Genomic DNA, 21,791 nt, shown 5'->3' with positions numbered 1-21,791 from the left:
TAATACCACCCTTCCGCTTTTTAATATAATAGTCATGTATAACTTGCCGCCATTAAACGTTGTAAATAAGTCCCTGTAAAGTCAATATTGAAAATTGTTTTTAAACACACTTTACATTTTAGAAATTATTGCTGAAACATGCCACAGAGACTGTAAACAATGTAATACTAAATTGCAGAGTTAGATCGTTAAACAGTTTATCACCATTACTGAGTTCAGGATTTTTTTAAAGCAGGCCTAAAACGATGGCTCGATGGCGCACTTGAGCCACCGTGCATGGCTCTGTCCTTAAAGGGGACATTTCACAAGAGTTTTTTAATTGTAAAATTATAAAAATGTTAAAAAAATCTTTGGTGTCCCCAGAGTACCTATGTGAAGTTTTAGCTCAAAATATCATATAGATAATTTATTAACAACTTAAAATTGCCCCTTTGTAAAAAAAGCAGCCCAGTCTCATGAAATTACGTACCTATAGTCATGTTATTTTTTTATTCTTTTTTCGTGATACTGTCACGAATTTCCACATTTTTTTTTCATAAAATGACATCTTTACCCAAACCCAACTCTAACCCTAACCCCAAACGACAATGGTTTAAAATTTAGAAAAAATTAAATAATAAATCAGAAAAAAATTGCATAAATCAATACTTAATCGGATAAGGATCACTGTGCCGTACAGGGCACACCCCCTCCCTTGCACGTGAGGCTGCATAAACATCATTGTAACTTTGAAGCATTAAATCTTCAAAATATACGGTCATGCGGCAAAGCTTAGACTTTCGGGATTCCATTAAGCGCACACACAAAGCATCATATGATAGCAGTCATAAAACTGTAATCTAGTTGTTAGCTACCTGAACCGGGCGATTTAGGATATTTACTTACCTTCAAAATCTTACCTTTATCCGCTTCGGTGATATTGTCCAAAAACAAATTGTTCTTAAATCCCCCAAAGTCCAAGGAAATGGAATATCCAAGCCTTTTAATTTGTTCATTTCACAATCTTGACGTTTCTGACCGAATTACAATATAAATACTGGAAACAATTAGTTCACTAACAGACATTCATTCGAATCTCACTTTTCATTCATGATTTATAATGAATATATTCGGATGTCACATTTATTGTGCAATGTCTGAGGAACAAATACGCCCCCTTGTGGAATTTCAGCCATTTCAAAAGAGGCTACAGTGACATCCTAGCGCAAACACCAAATCTAACCCTAAACCAAAGCGAAAATGGTTTGAAAATAGAAAAACGCAGTTGAGTTACCAATACGTGACAATGACACATAAACAGAAATTCGTGATACGAACACGAAAAACACAGAAATTTGTGACAGTATCACGAAAAAGAATAAAAGATTGCATGACTATAGGTACATAAATTTGTGAGACTGGGTAGGAAAAAAGCAAGACACTACATTCTTTGAAAACTTTTATTAATCTTATTCAAGTTGGTTTTGTAAGTAAATCTTTGTTTTAAATGTGTAGATATGTATTTACTGTATAACAACATATATATATATATATACATGGATTAAGAAAATCACTTTTTTGCCGTGCATTATTTTTAGCTGTAGTTTCTTGAAAAGCAAATTGTGGGTTTTTTTGTAACTCACCCTGACCCAACTTTCTATCCCTTGATTGTCTGTGTCAGGTGCAGGATGCTGTGCGCTGCAGAATGGGTGGCTGCAAAGACGACAGTGAAAACTCCCCCGACTCCTGCAAGAACGGCCAGGTGCAGATCATGGTGAATAACATTTCATTCCATCCCATCACACAGGATGGCCTTCTCTTCTCTTAAACAGCACGACCTGCTGGGTGATAACGTTGCTAATGTTTTCTCATGTTTGATAAATAGGGGCATTACATTATATAAATACATTAGGAAAGATAACTGGTTAGAAATCCCGCCATGGTTACAGTCTGTCCCATCTACTTTGTGAAATGCTTTTGTGGTATAGTAGTATTTAAGAAGGTCATACAATTTGTTGATGTAGAAACAAAAAACTGTGAATCTGAGGCGTTTGAAATATCAAAATGAGTACTTTGCCTCTTTTATTGCATGTTGAAATTATTCATAAAAGGTCAGATTAGTTATGAATATGCTGACAAGTAATTATATTTTATATATTCATTTTAAGACATAAATAAGATCAAGCATGTCAGTAACAGGCTTGGCAGCACCCAATGAAGGGTGTGACCTTATAAAATGTTTTAATATGGTTTAATATGGCTCGACAGTGATTTATTCATGTCAAAGACAAGACTTGCATGTACTGTAACCATGGTAACTACACCAAGAAGTCTCTCTGAGTGTGTGAATCAGTTTGGATGAGAGAGATCATCACCCCAGCAGGTCCACTCCACCTTTCTTCTCCTCACCTTCTGTCTCTCTCTCAACCTTTTTTGTTCTGCCTCTTTGCCGGCAGAGATGCCCTCACAGGCTGAGCCTCTACAGTCAGCAACAGTGCGGCTCACTCCGACATTCACCTGCTTGCTGCCATGGCTGCCATCAAACTTGTACCGCCCACCCTCCACTAGCTTTGGCCAATCACAATCATGGACCTGGTCATAACCACAACCATAATCACACCATTGACCACGCCCATAACCAGAACCAAACCCCTACTCTCAACCACTTCCATGGTCATATCCATAACCATACTCAGAACCTCGTCCTGGAGCAAAACCAAAAATCCGTATGTCTCAGAAGTATTTTTGTGTGTTTGCTTTAGAGTTAGTCCTGTCAGTTTTAGAGTGTAGCTAAAGGCGTAGCGCATGCATATTAGCCGGCTAATTAGATAAGTGGTTTGCTGTCAGCAGAGTTGACTTGTTTAGTGCAAAGTTACACAGTTGTTTCTTATGCTGGGTACACACGATTTTTTTACATCTTATAAGATTTTCCAAATGTGATGGAACACAAACATGAGGATAAAATCCTAGATTTAATAATTTTGCTCCTATAGTGTGTGGTGTGCCATGATGTGTCAAAGACAGCACACAATACACAAACAGATTTTCAACCAGAGTCTCGAATGTGAACACAAGAAATCTCGCAAAATCTTGCGAGACTTCAGAATAAGCATGGCGGACGATATGAAGGAAGAAATTTCAATGATAGTGATTGGAATGATTTTCACAGAAAATTCAAGGATAAAAGAAAAGGGTTCGGGTGAAGTCATGGAGAGAGCAGGAACATGGTCTGTAGAAGTTCACTTTGCATCAACTTTGTGCTGCGCCATGACTGCTTCCATCTTCCATCATCTTGCTTTCTGATTGGATATTGTTTCCATTCACGTAATAATCTCAAGAGCGTGCACGCATTTGTCCTCGGGGTTCCCCCCACACATCAGGATTTCTGTTTGTAAATATTAAACATGTTTAATATTTACAATTCGCGATCGGGGCGGCTTCGACGTTCTTCCGATCAGGTTCGGACACTCTTAAAGGGGGGGTTCAATGGTATTTCAAGCATCCTGACTTATTAACACAGTTATAGAGTTGTTTCCTCATGCTAAACGTAGGCAAAGTGTCAAAACAGCAGTTGGACGTGTTACAGAGTATTTCTGTGCCGAATGCCCTTCGCCAGGGTTCGTACAATTTTTGGAAAGTTTTTTTTCGATTACAGGTCCAACTGACGTTTCAGGGGTTTTCTATACGTATCACTTCTTTATATGGGCACTTCCCCCGGAAAACCCCGCCCACCCGTCAATCAGCGGGAGACGCTGGAGCTTGCAAACATATTATCACGCCACACTGTTTAATTTCAAAACTCAACAATGGCATGAAAGATGAAGTGTGTTTTTGGATGTAAGGAGAAGAAATCCAGCCTTATGTAAACAATGGATATAGTTTATTATCCGAGGTAGCAGCGGAGCTTTGCGTGTGTGTTTGATTCAGTGGATTTTCCCAACCGGGTCATGGCGAGTTGCACGCGGTAAGTAAGACTTCAGTCTTATGTTGGAAAAGTAGCGTGCATATTATATAAATGGTTAAACAGTGTTGTATAGTGTTGCATGACTCGTACTCGCTCCTCCCGTGGTATAACTCCTCCTTCTTATCGGAAAGATTCGGATAAAGCTAATCTTTCTTTTATAAATCTGATTAAACTAAAGACTCTTCGGAGATATAAAGGATGTCATACTACTCTATAGGTACTCCAGATTAACATCAGAAATGCAGAAACAGCGTGTGTTACGTGAGCTTTAACACACATCACACCAAGGGAAAATCTGATAAAATAATCTGTAGAACCATCAAGATAATTGGGACATGCTAGTATTGTCGGAGAGAGGGGAAATCGGCCCAAAATCAGCCTGATTATCTTTTGGTGTGTACCCAGCATTAGTCTCCTTTGCTGTGCAGTAGAATCTCATTTTACAGTACTGTTGGTTTTTCTTAACGTAAACATGCAGGTAAACTCACACATACAAGTCAATCTCGCTGAAATTGTTTCACAGAGTAGTTCACTGACTACAGCTTCGTGTTGAAATCCTTTGAGAGTCAACGCTATTGGCAGGAGTTGCCAACACTGCATTTCAATGAGGGACCACAATTCAAAAGTGCTACGCAGGGACGGACATTTTCAGTTTGTCCTCAGGGACGTAGGCAGTTTAGTTCCATTGTATCTTTTTTATTTATTTTTTTTAAATATTCCTCCGTTCTTTTCACGAAAATCAAATCATTTTTGGTGCTTGTTTGGAAAGTCAAGCCCAGCTGTGTCAGATTGCGGTGGGCTAATCTGTTTTCTTTTCAGTACATTGTAATTAGCACTGGTGCTAAGGGATCGGCTGTTTCTCGTAGAGGTGTTGCAGAAGTGTTGCATTAGATGGGGGCTTTTCAGTAGCATTACATTATGATTGCTAAAATTAAAGTTTAATCTAAGTTTCTTCTCTTTATTCGTTTTTGATGGACTGTTTAATCACCACACACTGTCTGTAACTGTCCACCTTTCACCATGTTGTATTACTCATACAGTATAAAATCATACAGTACATGCTGTAGTTTGCCACATGTGCAGTATACACAATGTTTATAACAAGCTGTAATATGTTTTTCTTGCTTTTTATTCAACTGCACAGACTGATTTTGAAAAAGATGTGGATTTGGCCTGTCAAACGGGTGAGTATTTTTCGCCTTTCGGTACCTCTGACATCACTACTGTATTTGACTCTTCTGCTCTTTCTCATTGGTTCTGGTATGTTGCCCATTGCTCTGGCTCATGTGACATTAACTCATTGTTTCTCCCTCACTTACAGAGAGAGGACACCCATGTAAGTCTAACTTTTGATACATTCCTGCACAGTACAGTACGTATGTCATTTGTAGATCAGAGGTTCTCAACCTTGGGACTTCACAATGACAGGGGCCAACACGGGGAGATTTCCATGATATTTAGGGTGTAAATTAAAAAAGTTTTTTTAATTTTTAAAGTCACAGACTCAATTTTGTACTATATTGAATAATTTATACTTAAAATAGCATCTCATGAAAAACGAAGAGAGAGAGAGAGAGAGAGAGAGAGAGAGAGAGAGAGAGAGAGAGAGAGAGAGAGAGAGAGAGAGAGAGACACACAATGGAGTCGATAATAATGAGAATGTGTTGTTATTCTTAGAAACATCATTTACCATCTGTGAGATTACATACTGTAGATGAACGCTTGTTTGGGTGGGGGGTTGTAGTGTTGCAAAAACCCAAGATTAATTATTGGTTGAGAACCTTTATATTTGTAGCATTTTTTGCTTGTTTTGCATAAATCCACTTGCAAAATATGCATGTTGACCTGTTGTATTACCATAGCTTTGTCATGATTTAAGCATGGACTTTTTAGCTTCAACGTCTGTGACTGGATGATTTAGCCCCTTTGTTTGTGCCAATCATTAATTATGGTTTTAGTTTTGCATCATAAAAATAACAATGACAGTGCTGCACCACTAGCAGGTCCACTGTTATGCATTTATTAAAGGTGCAGTGTGTAATTTTTAGAAGGATCTCTTGAAAAAAATGCAAACTAATATACAAAACTATATTATTAGGGGTGTATAAAGACCTTTTATGTTTTTATAACCTAAGAATGAGACGTTTTTATATACAAACACAGAGGGTCCCCTTACATGGAAGTCGCCATTTTGTGCCGCCATGTGTCTACAGAAGCCCTTAACAGAAACTTTTTTACTAAGTTGTCTCCGACGATGAAATGTTTGTCCGGTGGTGGCTATCGTAGCTTCTTTATGCATTTCAAAAGCGAGGGTTGGGCGGTGGACTGAGCCGTTGGTTGCAATTCGCATCCTCACCACTACATGCCGCTAAAATTTACACACTGCACCTTTAAAGTAAATAATTGAAGAAAAGAAATCTGGGCCTGTAGCCTGTATTTTATATACAAACCTTGCAAGAATTAAACCTTATAAAGCATTTTTAAAAGGAAAGAGTACATCTCATTAACCAGCATTGAGGTTTTTGTCTTGTTTTCCATAATACCTCAGCATTGTTGAAACATGATGGCTTTAATTCAGAAGCAAATTTGCATAAGATATTAAGACTTGTTTTCAGAGGATCCATCTTTGGATTACTTGATTTTTTTTCTTGCCGTGTGTACTTGTCTAACAAAATAAGTGAAGTTTCAACAAACAATGAATACAAGCCTTATAATCTTACACAGTTTCTCTTCTCAAGTAAGTGTTTATTTTAATGTTGTTTAGATGTTTTTATTGGAAAGCAAGACAAAAATTCTGATGAAGAGTTGTTTTGTTAGTTTTGGTAAGCTCTCACAGTTTTGGTTTAACTTGAGCAATATTTGTTGTTTATGGTTGTATAAAACTACAGCTGATCACTTTAGTCTTAGATGAGCTAATTTGCATGGCTTTCCCTCCAAACCCATCATAATGATTCCCATTCAAATGATGTTGTAATTTCACACCTGCCTGCTGCGGGATGCCAGCCTAGGCAACCATCCAACTTTTGCATGTCAAGAACTCCAAATACTAACCCACTTGCCTAAGAACGTTTTCCTTGCCCTCTCCATCCTTTTACCCTAACCTGCGTTCCTAGTTTTGACCTTTTTGTCCATTTACTTGAACTGTAACTGAGTTCACTTTTCATTTATCTCTGTCCTCATCTTTCCTCCAATTCTCTGCACCTTCCCAAATCAAACTGATGCATTCTTCGGCATGGCTCAATCTCCTACTACCAAAACATCTGGGCTGTATACCTTTTGAGAACTTCCATGTAACCATCTTCAATTCTCTGTTTGTATTACACCTGTATGTACTCTTATGTATCATATCACCATCCAACTTTCTGTCTCTCCCTCTATTCACGTATGCTTTTTGCTGTGCTGTCCATCTGTGCGATGTTGTGCATTCGACCTCTGCTTCTTTGTCTTCCCTTCTCCCCAATTCTGTCTATCTTCTCTTGCTTTTTCTCTTTTTTGCTCCTCTTTTCTTTTCTCCTCCCTTCCTCAGTCATCTTTAAGGAGGTGAATACCTGTAACCCTGCTACCATAACTGGCACTCTATCACGCATCTCCCTGGATGATGAGGATGACCCCAAGTTGGCGGCCCACCAGGAAGGAGTCAACTTCAGCAGCCTGCCTGGGAACATCCCGCCGCCTAACCTCCTGGTGCAGGTACCTCCACTGGGTCCCCTGAACGAGCTTAGCGAACAGTCACTGAAGAAGGAGGTCAATATGGACCAGCAAGGTCAACACCAGCGATCTGGACCCATCTACTTGTGTACTGAGAGTGGGCTGGGCTGGGCCCGACCGAACCCTCCTTCCACCCAAGATTCAGCTGGTGTTGGAAGCGGTGAAGGAGACTACATGGTTCTACCACGTCGGACTGTCAGTCTTAAGCCCCCTCCTCCATCCCAGGATGAGGGCAAGCCCTTGAACATTACAGTAGATGATCCACCCTTTCCCCCACCCCCTTCACCCCTGACTCTACATCCAGCCGAGAGCGAGGCGTACCCAGCGGACTTTGCAACCATGGACCACATCAGCATGAACTTAAACCGCTCTTACGGCACGCTGAAACAGCTGCCAGCCCATGCCGGGCACACGCACTCTCACACCAACACCCATACCCTACAGGTCAAACAGAATCGATCCTCTCTCCGGCAGATTCTTACCTCGGGGACAGTAGAGCGCACCAGAACCCTTCCCCGCAACCTGGGCAGCACCAACTCCAGCCACTCGGCTGGATCTTTGGAAGTAAGTAAGGGATACTGGTTTAACTCTTTGATGTAAACTTCTTTTATGCAAAGTAAAACAGCCCTCTCTGCTGAAAAATCCAGCTAAAATTAACTTGCACTGGCAACTGTTTTTACTTGGTTTCAAGTTGGCTATGTAGAGTTGATAGTTGGTCCAAACTGGTTGATCAGATAGGCTGGTTTACCAGATTTCAAACTGGTAGACCGTCATGGTTGATGGAAAATTCAGGTACTGTGTTTTCTGAAAACCACCTAGACCACCTTGAATGAGGTGGTTATCCAAGAAGGGTCCACTTTTTCACATCTTATGTTTTTTTTCAAATCCCTATGGTTTGCAGTGATCAAGTAAAACCCGGCAGCACAAGAGTGTTGTTTTTTCCCTGAAATGTTTGCGAGGAATAGGAGAACCAGAGACAACATAGCACAAAGAATCACACTGGCATGAAAATGTTGGTTAGATCAGCACAACAACAAATATGCAAAAAACAAGCATGGAAGGAGATTTGAAAAACACACATACACCAAACACACAAAGCTTACAATCCCACATAGCAACAGAAAAATTATGCCATTATATCAAGTGAGGCAACAAGAGAGCAATACTGAGGCTGAATGATCTTATTAGTAATGTCTCCTTTCATTTTGGGGATGGATGATGGTGCATCATTTGTAGTCCTCGAGACACCGCACATACAGATCATCCAGCAACTCTCTTATTGTTTTATCACAGGAGCGCATTCAGGTGTGCCACCTATACCCAGATTCCCCTGTCAACATGTTGTTACACAACTTGGTGTATGCTTCAGTGTGCATGTGTGCATGTGCAGTTGCGTTTCCGTGTATAATTACACTACAGCCCCACAAGGCGGGACAGCAGATGGTGAGAGGGAAGCACAGAGCCAGAGGAAGTGCCTGGGAGAGTCTGCATTCATCTATTAGTGGACTCACACACCTTCACTTTCTTTCTCCTCCATGCACAGTTATTGGAGCTAGGTCAAGAGAGTTTTAAAACTTAGTCTACATGAAATCAAGATTGACATTTTACTGCACTGTTATACTACTTTAGCCTAAAAAATATACTTAAACTACAATACCTTTCTTTTTAAGCCATAAGACTTGTCCTCGGATAATTTAACTTTTTCGGAACCCCTTTAGCAATTTTTTTTAAGCATGATGATAATATTAGATGAGCTTCATGCATAAAACAAGAAAGTGTTTGCCAGTGGGGATTATATATTCTCTGTAAACATGTTTTGATTTCTTAAACAATTTAGCCTCTTTCTGCCTAAATAAATCTTATTTGGATTATGATTAAAAGCCTTAAATTAGATATTCCATAAATGATGAAAAAGGTTTTATTACGCATTCCTGGTCTTATTGTGATTAATTCATCAGTATGTTATTTCATGGCCAACTTTCGTTTTTAGATGATGTCATATCTCATTTTAGCCCCATCCTTGTTATATACAAAACACTTTTAACCAGTGGCGGCCGGTGGCACGATGCGAAGTTCGTAACAATATGTATGTAGCCCGTCATATGTGTGTGGTTCGTAATTTTAAAATATGTGTTCGGCGCGTCGAGTGAACCTGTGTGCATCACGTGTCTTGTCAAAATAAGTGCCTGGTGCAGACGCGTCTAAAGGGTTTATGATAAAAGAGACGCTCGTGTTTGCCAGATACTCGCATAATCTCATGCGTAATCAAAGTTTAGTGTTAAGGGAGTGTCTTGCGTGTATTTTGTGAACGTGAGCATCTCTTTTATCATAAACGTTTTTGGCGCGTGTGCAGCAGGCACTTATTTTGACGGGGCATGTGATGCACATGGTTCACATGACGCAACAAACACATATTTTAAAAACACCGGCCGCCACTGCTTTTAACCACTCTTTCAAATAATAATAGATAGAACAAACATTATTTTATTGTTGAATAATCTGATTTGCATATAAATGCAGCACATTATCGAACATGTTCACATTAGGTTGAAGGAGTGGCAACTGATCATCTTCCTATATACTGTGCATTAAATCTTTCTCCGTGTTTGTATTGTGCACTTCAAATTTGTAAGAAGGTTGTTAGAAAGGCTGCTAAGGAAGTTAGAAAGATTGCTATGTTTTTGACATTTCTTAAGTGACTTTTAAAAAGTTTTTTGCAAAGAACTCACTCACTGACTCAAAGTTGGTATTGTAAGGTTGAGGTCTCAGAGGGAAAAGTTTCACACTATTGGTTTTTTGGTAGGCGTGAGCTTCGATCGTAGTCCGTACTGTTTTGGCTCCCTCTCACCTATCTCACCCGGTGACTTCTTGAGAAACTTAACTTCATCAACAACAGAGTTCTCACACTTATAACAAGGTACATTGAGACCCAGTCTCAAACTCAAACTTGCATTGTGGCTGCACAAAGTTGACCCAGGTTTTGATTGGTATGTGGTCCATGCGTTTGAACAAGTTATTTTTACAAAATTGCAAACAATGCCTATACATGCTGTTGTTTTACTGAACTGGTAGATGTGTTTGGGAGTATTGTTTAATCTAATTTTAAACGGGTACTGCAGATCTGTCTGTTGCATATAGAGACTTCGTCTTGGTGGATGTGATGAGGTGGGCACATTAAAATTCTGTATATGGTCAAATCATTGATCGTAGAGACAAACGCAGGCTCAAGCATAAAAAATGTATCTTAAAAAACTAGCAATAACCCTGTCTGTATGATGTTAATGCTTCATTATCAAAAAAAGTAATTAATTTTCCTAGGTTATGGCATGTACTGTATTACAGATTGTCTTTAAATGTTGCCTACTAAATGCTGTCATCCCTAAATCCAGATAGGCCAGCATAGGCTGGTAGCTGGTTTTAGCTGGTTTAAGGTGGCAGTAGCTGGTTTAAGCTGGTTCTCCCAGCCTGAAAAGCTGGTCAAGCTGGTGAGTCAGCTGGTCTCCTAGCCTGACCAGCTAAGTCTAGCTAGACAGTCCATCCAGAAAAACGCGTTTGTGCAATCGCACGTTTTATTGCATAATCAGCCAAAGTCCGCATATTTATGCGGGGCCGCATTTTTTCCAAATACGACGCACTTTCGCTGCATTAATTACAGATTTTCACACACAAAATATGCGGGGCTTGCATGATTTCATAATCCCCGCATTTTCACACAAGTGCAGCCGTGTCCTCTATTCCCATGGGAACGTTATGAAGTGACGTTGATTATGTGACGTGAACATCATTGCAGCTTTTGCAAGTTTCCGCAGTTTTTGTAAGTTCCGCAATTTTCGCAAATTTTCATAAATTCCATCAATATCCTGCATATTCCATCCCACCAGCAAAACCAGCCAAAACCAAGCTGGGAGACCAGCTAAAACCAGCTCACAAGCTTATGCTGGTCTTATCTGGATTTTTCAGTAGGGATGTTTAAAAAAAACATTCAGAAGTCTTAAAATCCATTAAGACACCCCGTAATGGACAATGACACAATACAAGTGCTGTAACCACATTACAGAGCAGTTCCAGGGTCCAAAATTAACATTCTCAGTGCGTTAAATGCAAGTAAATATTGGATTTGCAAAGTAAATAAAACTCGAGTTACTCTACAATTGGCTGGTGACTGCAATGTGATACATGGTTTACAAATGACAGTGTGGCCCATATGCGCATTTAAATTAAATAAATATAACCAGAAATGTATCATTTTTTATGTTTTATAAAGGAAATGAAAGTTAAAGGTATAGTTCACCCAAAAATAAAAAGGCTGTCATTATTTACTCACCCTCATGTTGTTCTAAACCGATATGAGCTTTTTTCTGCTGAACACAAATGAAGATATTTTAATCAATGTTTGTAACAAAACACTTCTGGAGCACCACTGATGTCCATTGACTTTTTCTTTCCTACAATGGAAGCCAGTGGTGCTCCCGCTTCCAAGTTGATAATTTACAAATAGTATTTAATACAGGTTTGGAACAACTATATGATGAATAAATCATAACAGAATTTTTATTTCAGGGGTGAACTATCCCTTTTGCCACTTGTTCATAGTAAAATTCAGTTTGAGGCATCAAATGGAAAACACAGTCGAGTAAACCGAGTGGTTTACGCTCAGTGCACCTGCATGAGACCACTGCGTACAAAGAGCCAAAGCCGTTGTTTACTCAGGTGCTAGAAGATGTGCAATTCATTGATGGTGTCTTCTCTCCCCCCTCCCCCTTCCCCCAGAGGAAAAGGGTTCGGTACTCTGAGCTGGACTTTGAGGTAAGCCCCTGTACCCATCTGTCCTTAGCCTGGTGTTTGTGCTTCTGTCCAACATTAGCTGGAGTTTGTCAAAGGACTCAGACAGGAGCCAAAGATATTTGCCGCTCTAGTGCTTGTTTCCCCCATCACGCATTTAGTGTATTAGCAACAGTCCTACTCATGGCCCAACTGCTCAGTGTTGCACATGCCTTGATTCTGTAGGATTTTCTGGCACTGTTTAATTCACGGCTTAACAATAAGTGTTTCACTGCTGGCCAGATTTGTAAATGATATCATGTGGTGATATAATGTTTTACAACCCAATCAGATTGCACATTGCCACTGTTATTTTTTTGTCATTCTCACAATTTCGTCAAACCCTATACGTGTTAGCCAACTAGTTAAAGCTGCAGTCCCTAAGCTGTGTTTATACGCATTGTAAGCAAGTTAGTTTAGAACACAGTGGCCCGAAACTCTCTTACACTGGCCCTGGGCCAGCAGATTATGCTTATGGTTGAGCCCTGGATACAGTATGTCATCTAATGGTTAATGCAATACCATTCACAAGCAGCATATGTAACTGAATGTAAATGGATCAAGGCTGCAGAAACACTGACACAGTGTAAAGCTCTCTGAATGTGGAGTGAGTGACATTATTGTGTATGAAAGAGACAGACACTGTAATGAGATGTGTGGAGAGTGCACGTGATTGGCTGAGGCTGCCTGGAGGGCACCTCCGTGGAATGATCAACTGCCCGGATTTGGCAAATCTCCAGTCTAAAGACTCCCAGTTCAATTCTCCAGAATGCACTTGTGTGCTTTTAAACAGACTATACTTCAATTAGGTTTGAAAGCTCGAGGTACCTTTATGACTGGATATTTGCTTTCCAGTATGGAGGCTTCTTCTCAAACAGAGGTATGTCTTGTTACTAACGCATTAAGACGCTTTTAGGGCTTCATAACATTTTCCATCATAGTCAGTGCTGCATGACACTTTCTCTTTCCTTCCCCAATAAAAAATAAATTCGAGCTATAAATGGATTAAACTGTGTAGCTTTTACGTTTTGTATTTATAATGTCACATTTTTAAAGAAAGATGAATAATTTATAACACAGATGTTTAATTTCCATAAAGAAATAACAGTATACCATTTGGTCTTCCAAGCTGATATAGACCTCTCTCACAGTAACCGTAAATACGTAATCGGAGTTCCTCAAGCGTCAACACACTAGAAAAACATAAACCCCGGCAAGTTTAAAAAGGATCAAAGAGTCTACACAACTTCGTTAACGGATTTGCCAAATATGACATTTGCTGATGTGACACGATTAATGGAGGAAAACTTTTTCCATGAAGAATTTGTCCATAAATTTCTAAGTAAGTAGAGAGCGAGTCTAACTGATACTGAACTGTTAACTAAAATGACACATTATTAGCGTGTCCACTTACACATAATGTATGTATAGTAGATGATATAGACTACATTACTAAAACATTATAGTCTGCTTTGAATTAAGCATTATGGTACCAATTACCTTCAATTACTGCTATGGTTGTCCAAGTGAACGTCTATGTAGCAACAATAACGTTAGCCGGATGCTATCATTATCAGTTAACATTTTTGTCTGATAATGTCTGTGATCGTATGTTTGTGTGTCGGGGTGAACTCGTTCCAAGAAAAATAGAGACAGCATTTGGTTGCAAGCGGCGACCAATGAACCCTAAAATGTAGTCGTCTTTAGTGAAGTGTCTGCTGCATACATAAGTGCTCCCCTTTCTTATGGTGAAGTTACGTCCTTAATCTCGCCTGAATCCTCTTCTGTCTAACTTCACCATCGACAGGGAATTAATGGAACAGATACGGCTTTTTACATTGCCTTGACTGCGGAGGAAGTAGATTTCCGCGACGATTGCGTATTTCCGGTCATAAATACGGAAGTTGTGAGAAAGGTCTATTGTTTGGATGGCATTTTTTAAGGTGGTATAGGAAATGTTTAACTTCTCAGTCTAAGAGACCTTAAACTTGCCTTAAACTTTATCATAGATTTACAAAAGTACTGCTGACAATTTATTGTTCAGCTTCAATTAAAATTCAACAAACCACTTCAAAAATGATTTGCTTTATAAAAACATTAGCTTTTAAAAGTCTAATAACTAGAATTTAAACACAATGTCGCACAACAGAAAAAAACAGTTGGATTTAGAATGCTTTTAATTTTAATAACAATTATAATTAATCTCCAGTTGATCTGTTATCTTTGGATTCAAAAGTGGTAATTTTTTACACAGAGAAAACGGAGAACGGCGTTTTTTTTTGGAGCTGATAATGGCAGTGAGAGTTGGCCCAGGCTAGAGCAAGCTCCATGTCCGCATGGCATCTAGCTGTGTCTACAAGACAGTTCAGCCAACTCCAATTAAATCTGAGAATTGTTGGATCTTTCAGTAGGCACTGACCAGAGAAAATCAGCTATATTAGTCAATTAGATAGACCCACTCATCCAAAGCATAAAAATCCTGATATTGTGTTTATAGTCAACCCACACTTCCCATTTCCTAGACGTCCATCGAGTCCCCCCCGCCTTGGGCCTGCCCTTTCTTATTTTTGCTTTGGTTTCTTTATTTTTGTTTGTGTCTTCCCCTTCCCTACAGAAAGTGATGCACACTCGCAAAAGACACTCAGAGCTGTACCATGAACTCAACCACTCCACCAAGTTCCACACCATAGACAGGTATAACAGGGACCCTGCCATGTCCTCCTTTAAGGTAAGATATAACCCACGACCCCTTATGTAAAAAGTGCACTGATCCGCATCCCTAACACGAAGTTACGCTATAAGCTGTAACATAGACACTAATCTGTAACATGCTTAAATGAGATTTAAAGTAACTAGAGCAGTAACTTCTTTACATACCTGCATACAAATTTTGAAAAAAAAACATGGCACTTTTTGTATGCAGGATGTATTGTTAATGTATTTAAATTATTTCTAACCTTCCTTAAAATTACAGGATTAAACGTCATATGCATTTTGCTCTTAAATATTATTAAAATACAGAGTACCGAGCCTCTAAGGTGACATTGGAGTAAAAAAAATCTAAAGTTTAGTTTCATGTGGTCACGCGGGACCTTCATGTGCAGAATTTTTTTTAAGTTTAGTTCATGTCTCATGTGAAACTTTCGCATGCGCACATGAAAGTTTCACCTGAGCATGTGATAGTTTGCACGTGATAGTTTCACTTTCAAAAATTTTACTGCTTTAAAATTTTGAGTTAATTCAAATCAAAATATTAGTTGACACAATATTTTTTATATTAACTTTATTCTTTAAAGAGTAACTAAACCCTAAACCATTTTTGTAGTTAATGATCTGTAAGAATGATGCTTTATTAGTGCTGTTCATTTTGATATAAAGTGTTTCAATACTATAATATATGGTGTAAAAACGTCTGAGTGCTGCCCTCTTCAGGTTGAACGGTGGCTACTGCAGTTGAATTTTCCTATTGGATGTTGGGTCCAAAAAGTAACTCTTGACGTAAGCAGGTTCAAGCTCCCCACGCCCTTGTTACGATCTCACCACACACTTGGTACGAGCTTAGTTCGTCCCCTCTATCTCCGTTGGGATCTGCCCACTTTTCTTGCATTTTTCAAATATTAACAGTGGGCGGAGTCAGGCTCTGACCAGGGGTTTAGTTACGCTTTAAGCGCTTTTTCAATTAAAAAAGTGAATGCAACCAGGTAGCTTACTTTATTAATTTACACCAACAAATGTTTTAAAATAGTGTATACATTTTATATTTATTTCTGAGTTCTGAAACGAAACAACCCTGTATCACGAAATTATGTACCTATAGTCACATACATTTGTGAGTCTTTCCGTGACACTGACACATTTTTCCGCCTTTTCGCGTGAACATGTCACGCATTTCTGTTTACGTGTCACTGTCACGTATTTAAAATCTAACCCTAAACCGAAGCGACGATGGTAAGAAAATAGGACAAAACAGTTGAGTACAAATACGTGACAATGACACGTAAACAGAAATGCGTGACATGTTCACGCAAAAAGGCGGTTTTAGCAGCACAAAGGTTGTGGGTTCCATCCCCAGGAAAAACAAATCCTCATTAAACATCTACCTTGTAATGCACTGTACGTCACTTTGGATTAAAGCATCTGCCAAGTGCATAAATGTAAATGTCAATGTATGGTCTGTGGGAAACTTCATTGTCAGAACGTGTTAATTCAATTTTCCAAAGCCTTATGTTTTGTACGCTAATTAATACATTGTTAATAGTTGGATCGTACTCTCGTCCCCTGCTATTAAACTTCTCCAAGTACTGTACATCTGCCTGCTCCGGCACATCTGCTTTTCCTCGAAAGGGCTGAGTGTTCATGTTTAAGTTAGCTTGACTGCTGAATCTTTAATGTTCTATTAGCGGATGAGCATTGCTAACATCCAGACTCCAGTATCCAGAGGGTTTTGTCCTTAACATTTAGCAACAAACAATGTGTCCTCTGAAATATTACCTGCTCGCAATATACGCTGCTGAGAGTAGCATATTATTCAGTGGGATTTGTCAAACTCAATTTTAGGATTTGGATTGTGTTGCTGCCAATTGCAGGCTTTGGATTCTGGGCTGCATTTATTTATTTTTTTGCGACACGCTTGGTTTGCACGAAAGCATCAAGTGTCACATTGCAAAAGATCAGTTTTTCTAACCATCACTCCAATGTTTTGACACATATAGAGTAAAGTTCTGACAGCATTCATGAGTCATAACGCTTTTTGTATTCGCCTTGCAATGGAAAAGATTTTGCAGCGTAAAAATTGATTTGATTACATTGATGCCACTATAATTATAACAATAATGGCGTTCGTGAGAGTCTGACAAAATAATATATTTGTAATTGCTGTGACATGCTAAGTCGAGTCACCAGTTATTGACTGGGGTGAAAATAATTTCACTAAATATAAGCAGAATTTATTGACATAATCTATTCTTAATAAATCAATACTCACATTTACAAAGATAATTAAACATTGAATGTTTTCTCATTTGTAAGTCTTCTGCTGAATCAATAAATGTAAATGTAAGTCTACCTCTCAAATGATATCTCAAAATTAAGAAGTGCCATGCCAGTGGTCTTTTAACAATCCGGCAACCTCCACAGGTTCCTCCTCCACCTCCACCACGACAATCTGAGCCTCTTTTAACACGGAAAATGAGCTTCGTTTACAAAGAAAGTCAACGTAAGCATGCCAACCCATCCCAGATTCCCAGTACTGTGTGATAGGGCCACAATTTACACTGTAGGGTCCATATTTGTGCAGTGTATTAACTTTAACTTTTGGACGTTTAGATGGCCAAATGTTGCGTTTTCCCACAATGGTGTGCTGTACTTGTGTTTGTGTCAGTGCAGTAAAACCTTTTGAAGTGCTTTAACCCTTGATATAGTAAACCAAACAAAATGTTTAAATTCTCATAAATCTGAAACTATTAACAGTTTCAGTAAATGTATCAAATATTTAGTTAAATGGCCTTTGAAATATACCATGTGGCCCAAAAATGGGAAAAAAACGTGATTGGTACAATGTAAAAAAGATTGGATGGTTCAACTTAAAAACTTTAGTTACCTGGTTGGCTTAAATAAAAGATAACTCCATACATTTGTATAAAAAATGTTGTGAACTAATATTTTTAAGTCGAATTAACCAGGTAACTTATTTTTTTATGTTGAACCAACCAATCTTTTTAACAGTATACGGTAAGTAAGGATCCTTAGTTTGTAACTTAATGATATCGATGATGTGTTCAGAAAAACTGAGTTTCACTGTGTATGTGGGCCTAGAAAAGAGATGAGTGCAATAAGGAAAAATCTAAAGCACCCCCCATCTTATTCCAGACATATCTTTTAAAAGGACATTCCACTTTTTTTGAAAATATGCTCATTTTCCAGCTCCCCTAGAGTTAAACATTTGATTCTAACCATTTGATTCTTACAGTTTTGGAAAAGTCCCCTTAATAGCTTTCAATGGCAGGGGACTATTTTCGGGTGCTGTGTAATATCATTGCACCTCCTGCAGCCATGTTACGGCAGCAAAGTCCTTGAATATAACGCCAGAATGAGAGTATAGTTCCTAGCCATATCTGTCTAGAAAATTGCAACTTTTAATTTTTTAGTACACGATGTACAGAAGAGTCAAGTTTTAAATAGGAAAAATATCCAAACTCTTCGGTAATTTTTTTAGGCAAAATGCTAATGGTCTAATCAGATTCAATGGATTATGCTAAGCTATGCTAAAAGTGCTAGCACCAGACCCGGAGATCAGCTGAATGGATTCCCAAACGGTAAAAATCAAATGTTTAACTCTAGGGGAGTTGGAAAATTAGCATATTTTCAAAAAAGTGGAGTGTCCCTTTAGCAGCCAAACAGTGAGTTTAGCTGGGGCTCTTAACACATCCAAAATGGCCACCTCCAGTCACCGTCCATTCCTTCTAATTGTCTTTTTTTCTCACAAACTCTCGCTTCAATCTCTTTCTTGTACAGTGGGTTCACTTCATCTCCCTTTCTTGCTGCGGGGGCACGGGATCCGCCTTAGTCACTCGCAGTCTCCTAAATTGCCTGTGTTACTGTGAATGGAGCTTGATGCGGTTTGAAAGGCTGTTAACCTCTAAGTGAAGATGCTGGCTGGGCTGATAGCTTTAGCGGAGGAACCCCATATGGTCCCAAATGAATGAAGGGCTGGTACCCTGTGTTCAATCCATTGATGTTAATGGAGACCTTGCAAATGAACGCAGTGGGGAACTCGAGAGCAAGTTCTAGTCTAGTTCTTTAAATACGGATTTATTAAAAAACGTCTTAATCCCACTGCTTACGAATTTTGTATACAACGGAAAAATATGTTTCTGATGGATGATGAAACGAATGCTCTCCTACATTGAACGAGGGATTCAAGCTATGACTTAGACTACCCAAAAGATATGTGTAAACTGTTAGACAAAAATGGTCAAAATGTTTACCACATCTTTCACTGGGACAGTACCCTTTTAAGGAAAACACCACAGTTTTTCAATTTTTTACTATTTCTTGCCTTAACTTGGATGAATTAATACATACCTATCTTTTATCGATGCATGCACTTGATCTTTGTGCGGTGTGTCGTGAATGTGTTAGCATTTAACCTAGCCCCATTCATTCCTTAGGATCCAAACAGAGATGAATTTAGAGGCCACCAAACACTTCCATGTTTTTCCTGTTTGGGGACTGTTACATGAGTAGTTACACCAGTAAGTGTTGTGGCACAGGATAAAACGTGGCGGGTTTTTGGGCGGATGGAGGTGAGAACTATGTTGTATGGCGGAAGAGCACTTAGTGTGCAGAACTTCGACCTCGGCGTGCAGTAACACCATCACTCCTGACCTGGGTGATTCTCACGAAAACTTGTTTTTAAAAATGTCAAGCATGAAAATGTAAAAATTGCTTAAATTTACTTTTTTTTCCCACCAGACATTGAAAAACAAAGTCTGGAGTAAATGGGAACATTAATTTAAAAACTTTTACTTATCATTTAACACTTTTTGTAACATAATTTAAAAAATTAGTCCTAAAAATCTCATTACCGCAACAGTCAGAAAACATCAACACTGACATATTTTCAAAATGACATGACAAACCTAAAAGAACATAATTTGGAGATTCTGCACATGCATTTAAAATCAAAGTATTATGCTTCTATTAATTAAATTAACATTTGATAAGCATCTGTTGCGGTAATGATAATAAAAATGTCGTGTAAGCATTCTGAGAAGACACTATTTCAAATTAACTGTAAAAAAAATGATCTTACCTGGTAGCCATCTTGAAGTAACTGGTCCATGTGCTTGGTCACTCAAAATCAAACTTTATTAAAATTCTGTATGTGTGCTTAAACTGTTCTCAAAAAGTGTTGCGGAGGATGAGAACATCAGGCATGGACACATCATGTTCCTAATTTTTCTTCATTATTATTATACATGAATATTCAGTAAATATTTTTTCTGTCATCTAAAGTAGTCTAGCAAAACATCCATTTTTTTTTCTTAATATTTTTGTGTTAATTTGATTAAATTACAACATAACGCATGTTCAAACACAGCCGGACACATTGCGGTAATGAGAATTTCAGCAGAAAATGAGATAAAATTTACAATTATAAATTCTTATGTTGAAATCACACATTGTGCAAGGTAGAACACAGTATTGTGTTAATTCTGATGCTTTTTAATGTTACTATATTACACATTTTAAAGCTAAAATCATTAGTGCCGTGGTGTTTCAATGGTTTCGTGAGAATCACCCGACTACTCCCCCTCTCACTCAAACTTCCGCCAATATTACTGCACCCAAGGTCGAAGTATATTGCCATACAATTTAGTTCTCATTTATTATCTGCTTCAAAAATCGGCATCTTTTGTTTTGTGCCACCATACTTTCTCATGTAACAGTCTTTAAATAGGGAAAACATGGAAGTGTTTGGTGGCTTCTAAATTCATCCCTGTTTGGATCCTAAGGAATGAATGGGGCTAGGCTAAATGCTAACACATTCACGACGCGCTGTACAAAGATTAAGTTTAAGCATTGAAAAAAGATCTTTGTAGCTTTGTATTAATTAATCTAAGTTGAGGGAAGAACAAAGTAAAATATTGGAAAACGGTGGTGTTTTCTAGTAAATCTCATCTTACATAATATAAAATATACAGTATATATATTTTGTGAAAATGTAATCTTGATATCTTTATCTATATAGACTGGGTGAGGTTATGTCAAAGATTGAAATCAATGTGAAATCAAACTTTGATGCTTCGCATTTCACAAATAGCATGGATTTCACAGACAGGGTCACAAATATCTGAACAGAACCGCAAATAATCAACCATCCACAACTATTTTTATACTCAAAATCTAAAAATCTATTTCTCTGTATCTTGCTCACAGGTAGTTCCAGTAGCTCAGTTGGTAGAGCATTGTATTAGCAGCTCAAAGGTCATGGGTTTGATTCCTGTGTGAACACACTAGCCTACTTTCAATGTGCTATAAGCCACTTTCGATAAAAGCATCTGCCAAATGCATAAATATAATTGTACATTACAGCAAAAAATACGTCACCTTCCACTGAAGTCACCTGCTAAAATATCAGTCTAGATGTTAAACGCTTTCATGTACAACTTATTCAAAGCACGGTCACGTCGTGTGACCTCTTTAAACTGGTGCTAATCAAGCACAGCTGTTTTTTATTTTAAATGGTTCATTAAAAGGATTGAGCTTTCCTCTCTGAAACACAAAAGCATTAATGTATAGTATCAGTAGTGAAGTG

The 21,791-nt window shown here is 38.4% G+C and overlaps 1 protein-coding gene across 3 annotated transcripts in view; it reads left to right on the top strand.

Annotated features, from left to right (window-relative positions):
• Positions 1-21,791, top strand: part of adgrb2 (adhesion G protein-coupled receptor B2) — a 344,222-nt gene that overhangs the window by 306,417 nt on the left and 16,014 nt on the right. For all 3 annotated transcript variants that reach the window (XM_055220590.2, XM_055220588.2, XM_073858267.1), the window contains 6 exons: positions 1,661-1,753; positions 5,088-5,127; positions 5,265-5,279; positions 7,470-8,215; positions 12,422-12,457; positions 15,087-15,200. In XM_055220590.2, the coding sequence (XP_055076565.2) occupies positions 1,661-1,753; positions 5,088-5,127; positions 5,265-5,279; positions 7,470-8,215; positions 12,422-12,457; positions 15,087-15,200 (1,044 nt within the window). The remainder of the gene's footprint in view (positions 1-1,660; positions 1,754-5,087; positions 5,128-5,264; positions 5,280-7,469; positions 8,216-12,421; positions 12,458-15,086; positions 15,201-21,791) is intronic.

The sequence above is a fragment of the Misgurnus anguillicaudatus genome, chromosome 20 (assembly GCF_027580225.2).
Source record: "Misgurnus anguillicaudatus chromosome 20, ASM2758022v2, whole genome shotgun sequence".
Classification (NCBI taxonomy): Eukaryota; Metazoa; Chordata; class Actinopteri; order Cypriniformes; family Cobitidae; genus Misgurnus; species Misgurnus anguillicaudatus.
The sequence above is the reverse complement of the archived record's forward strand: the minus strand, read 5'-3'. Positions and strand labels throughout refer to the sequence as shown.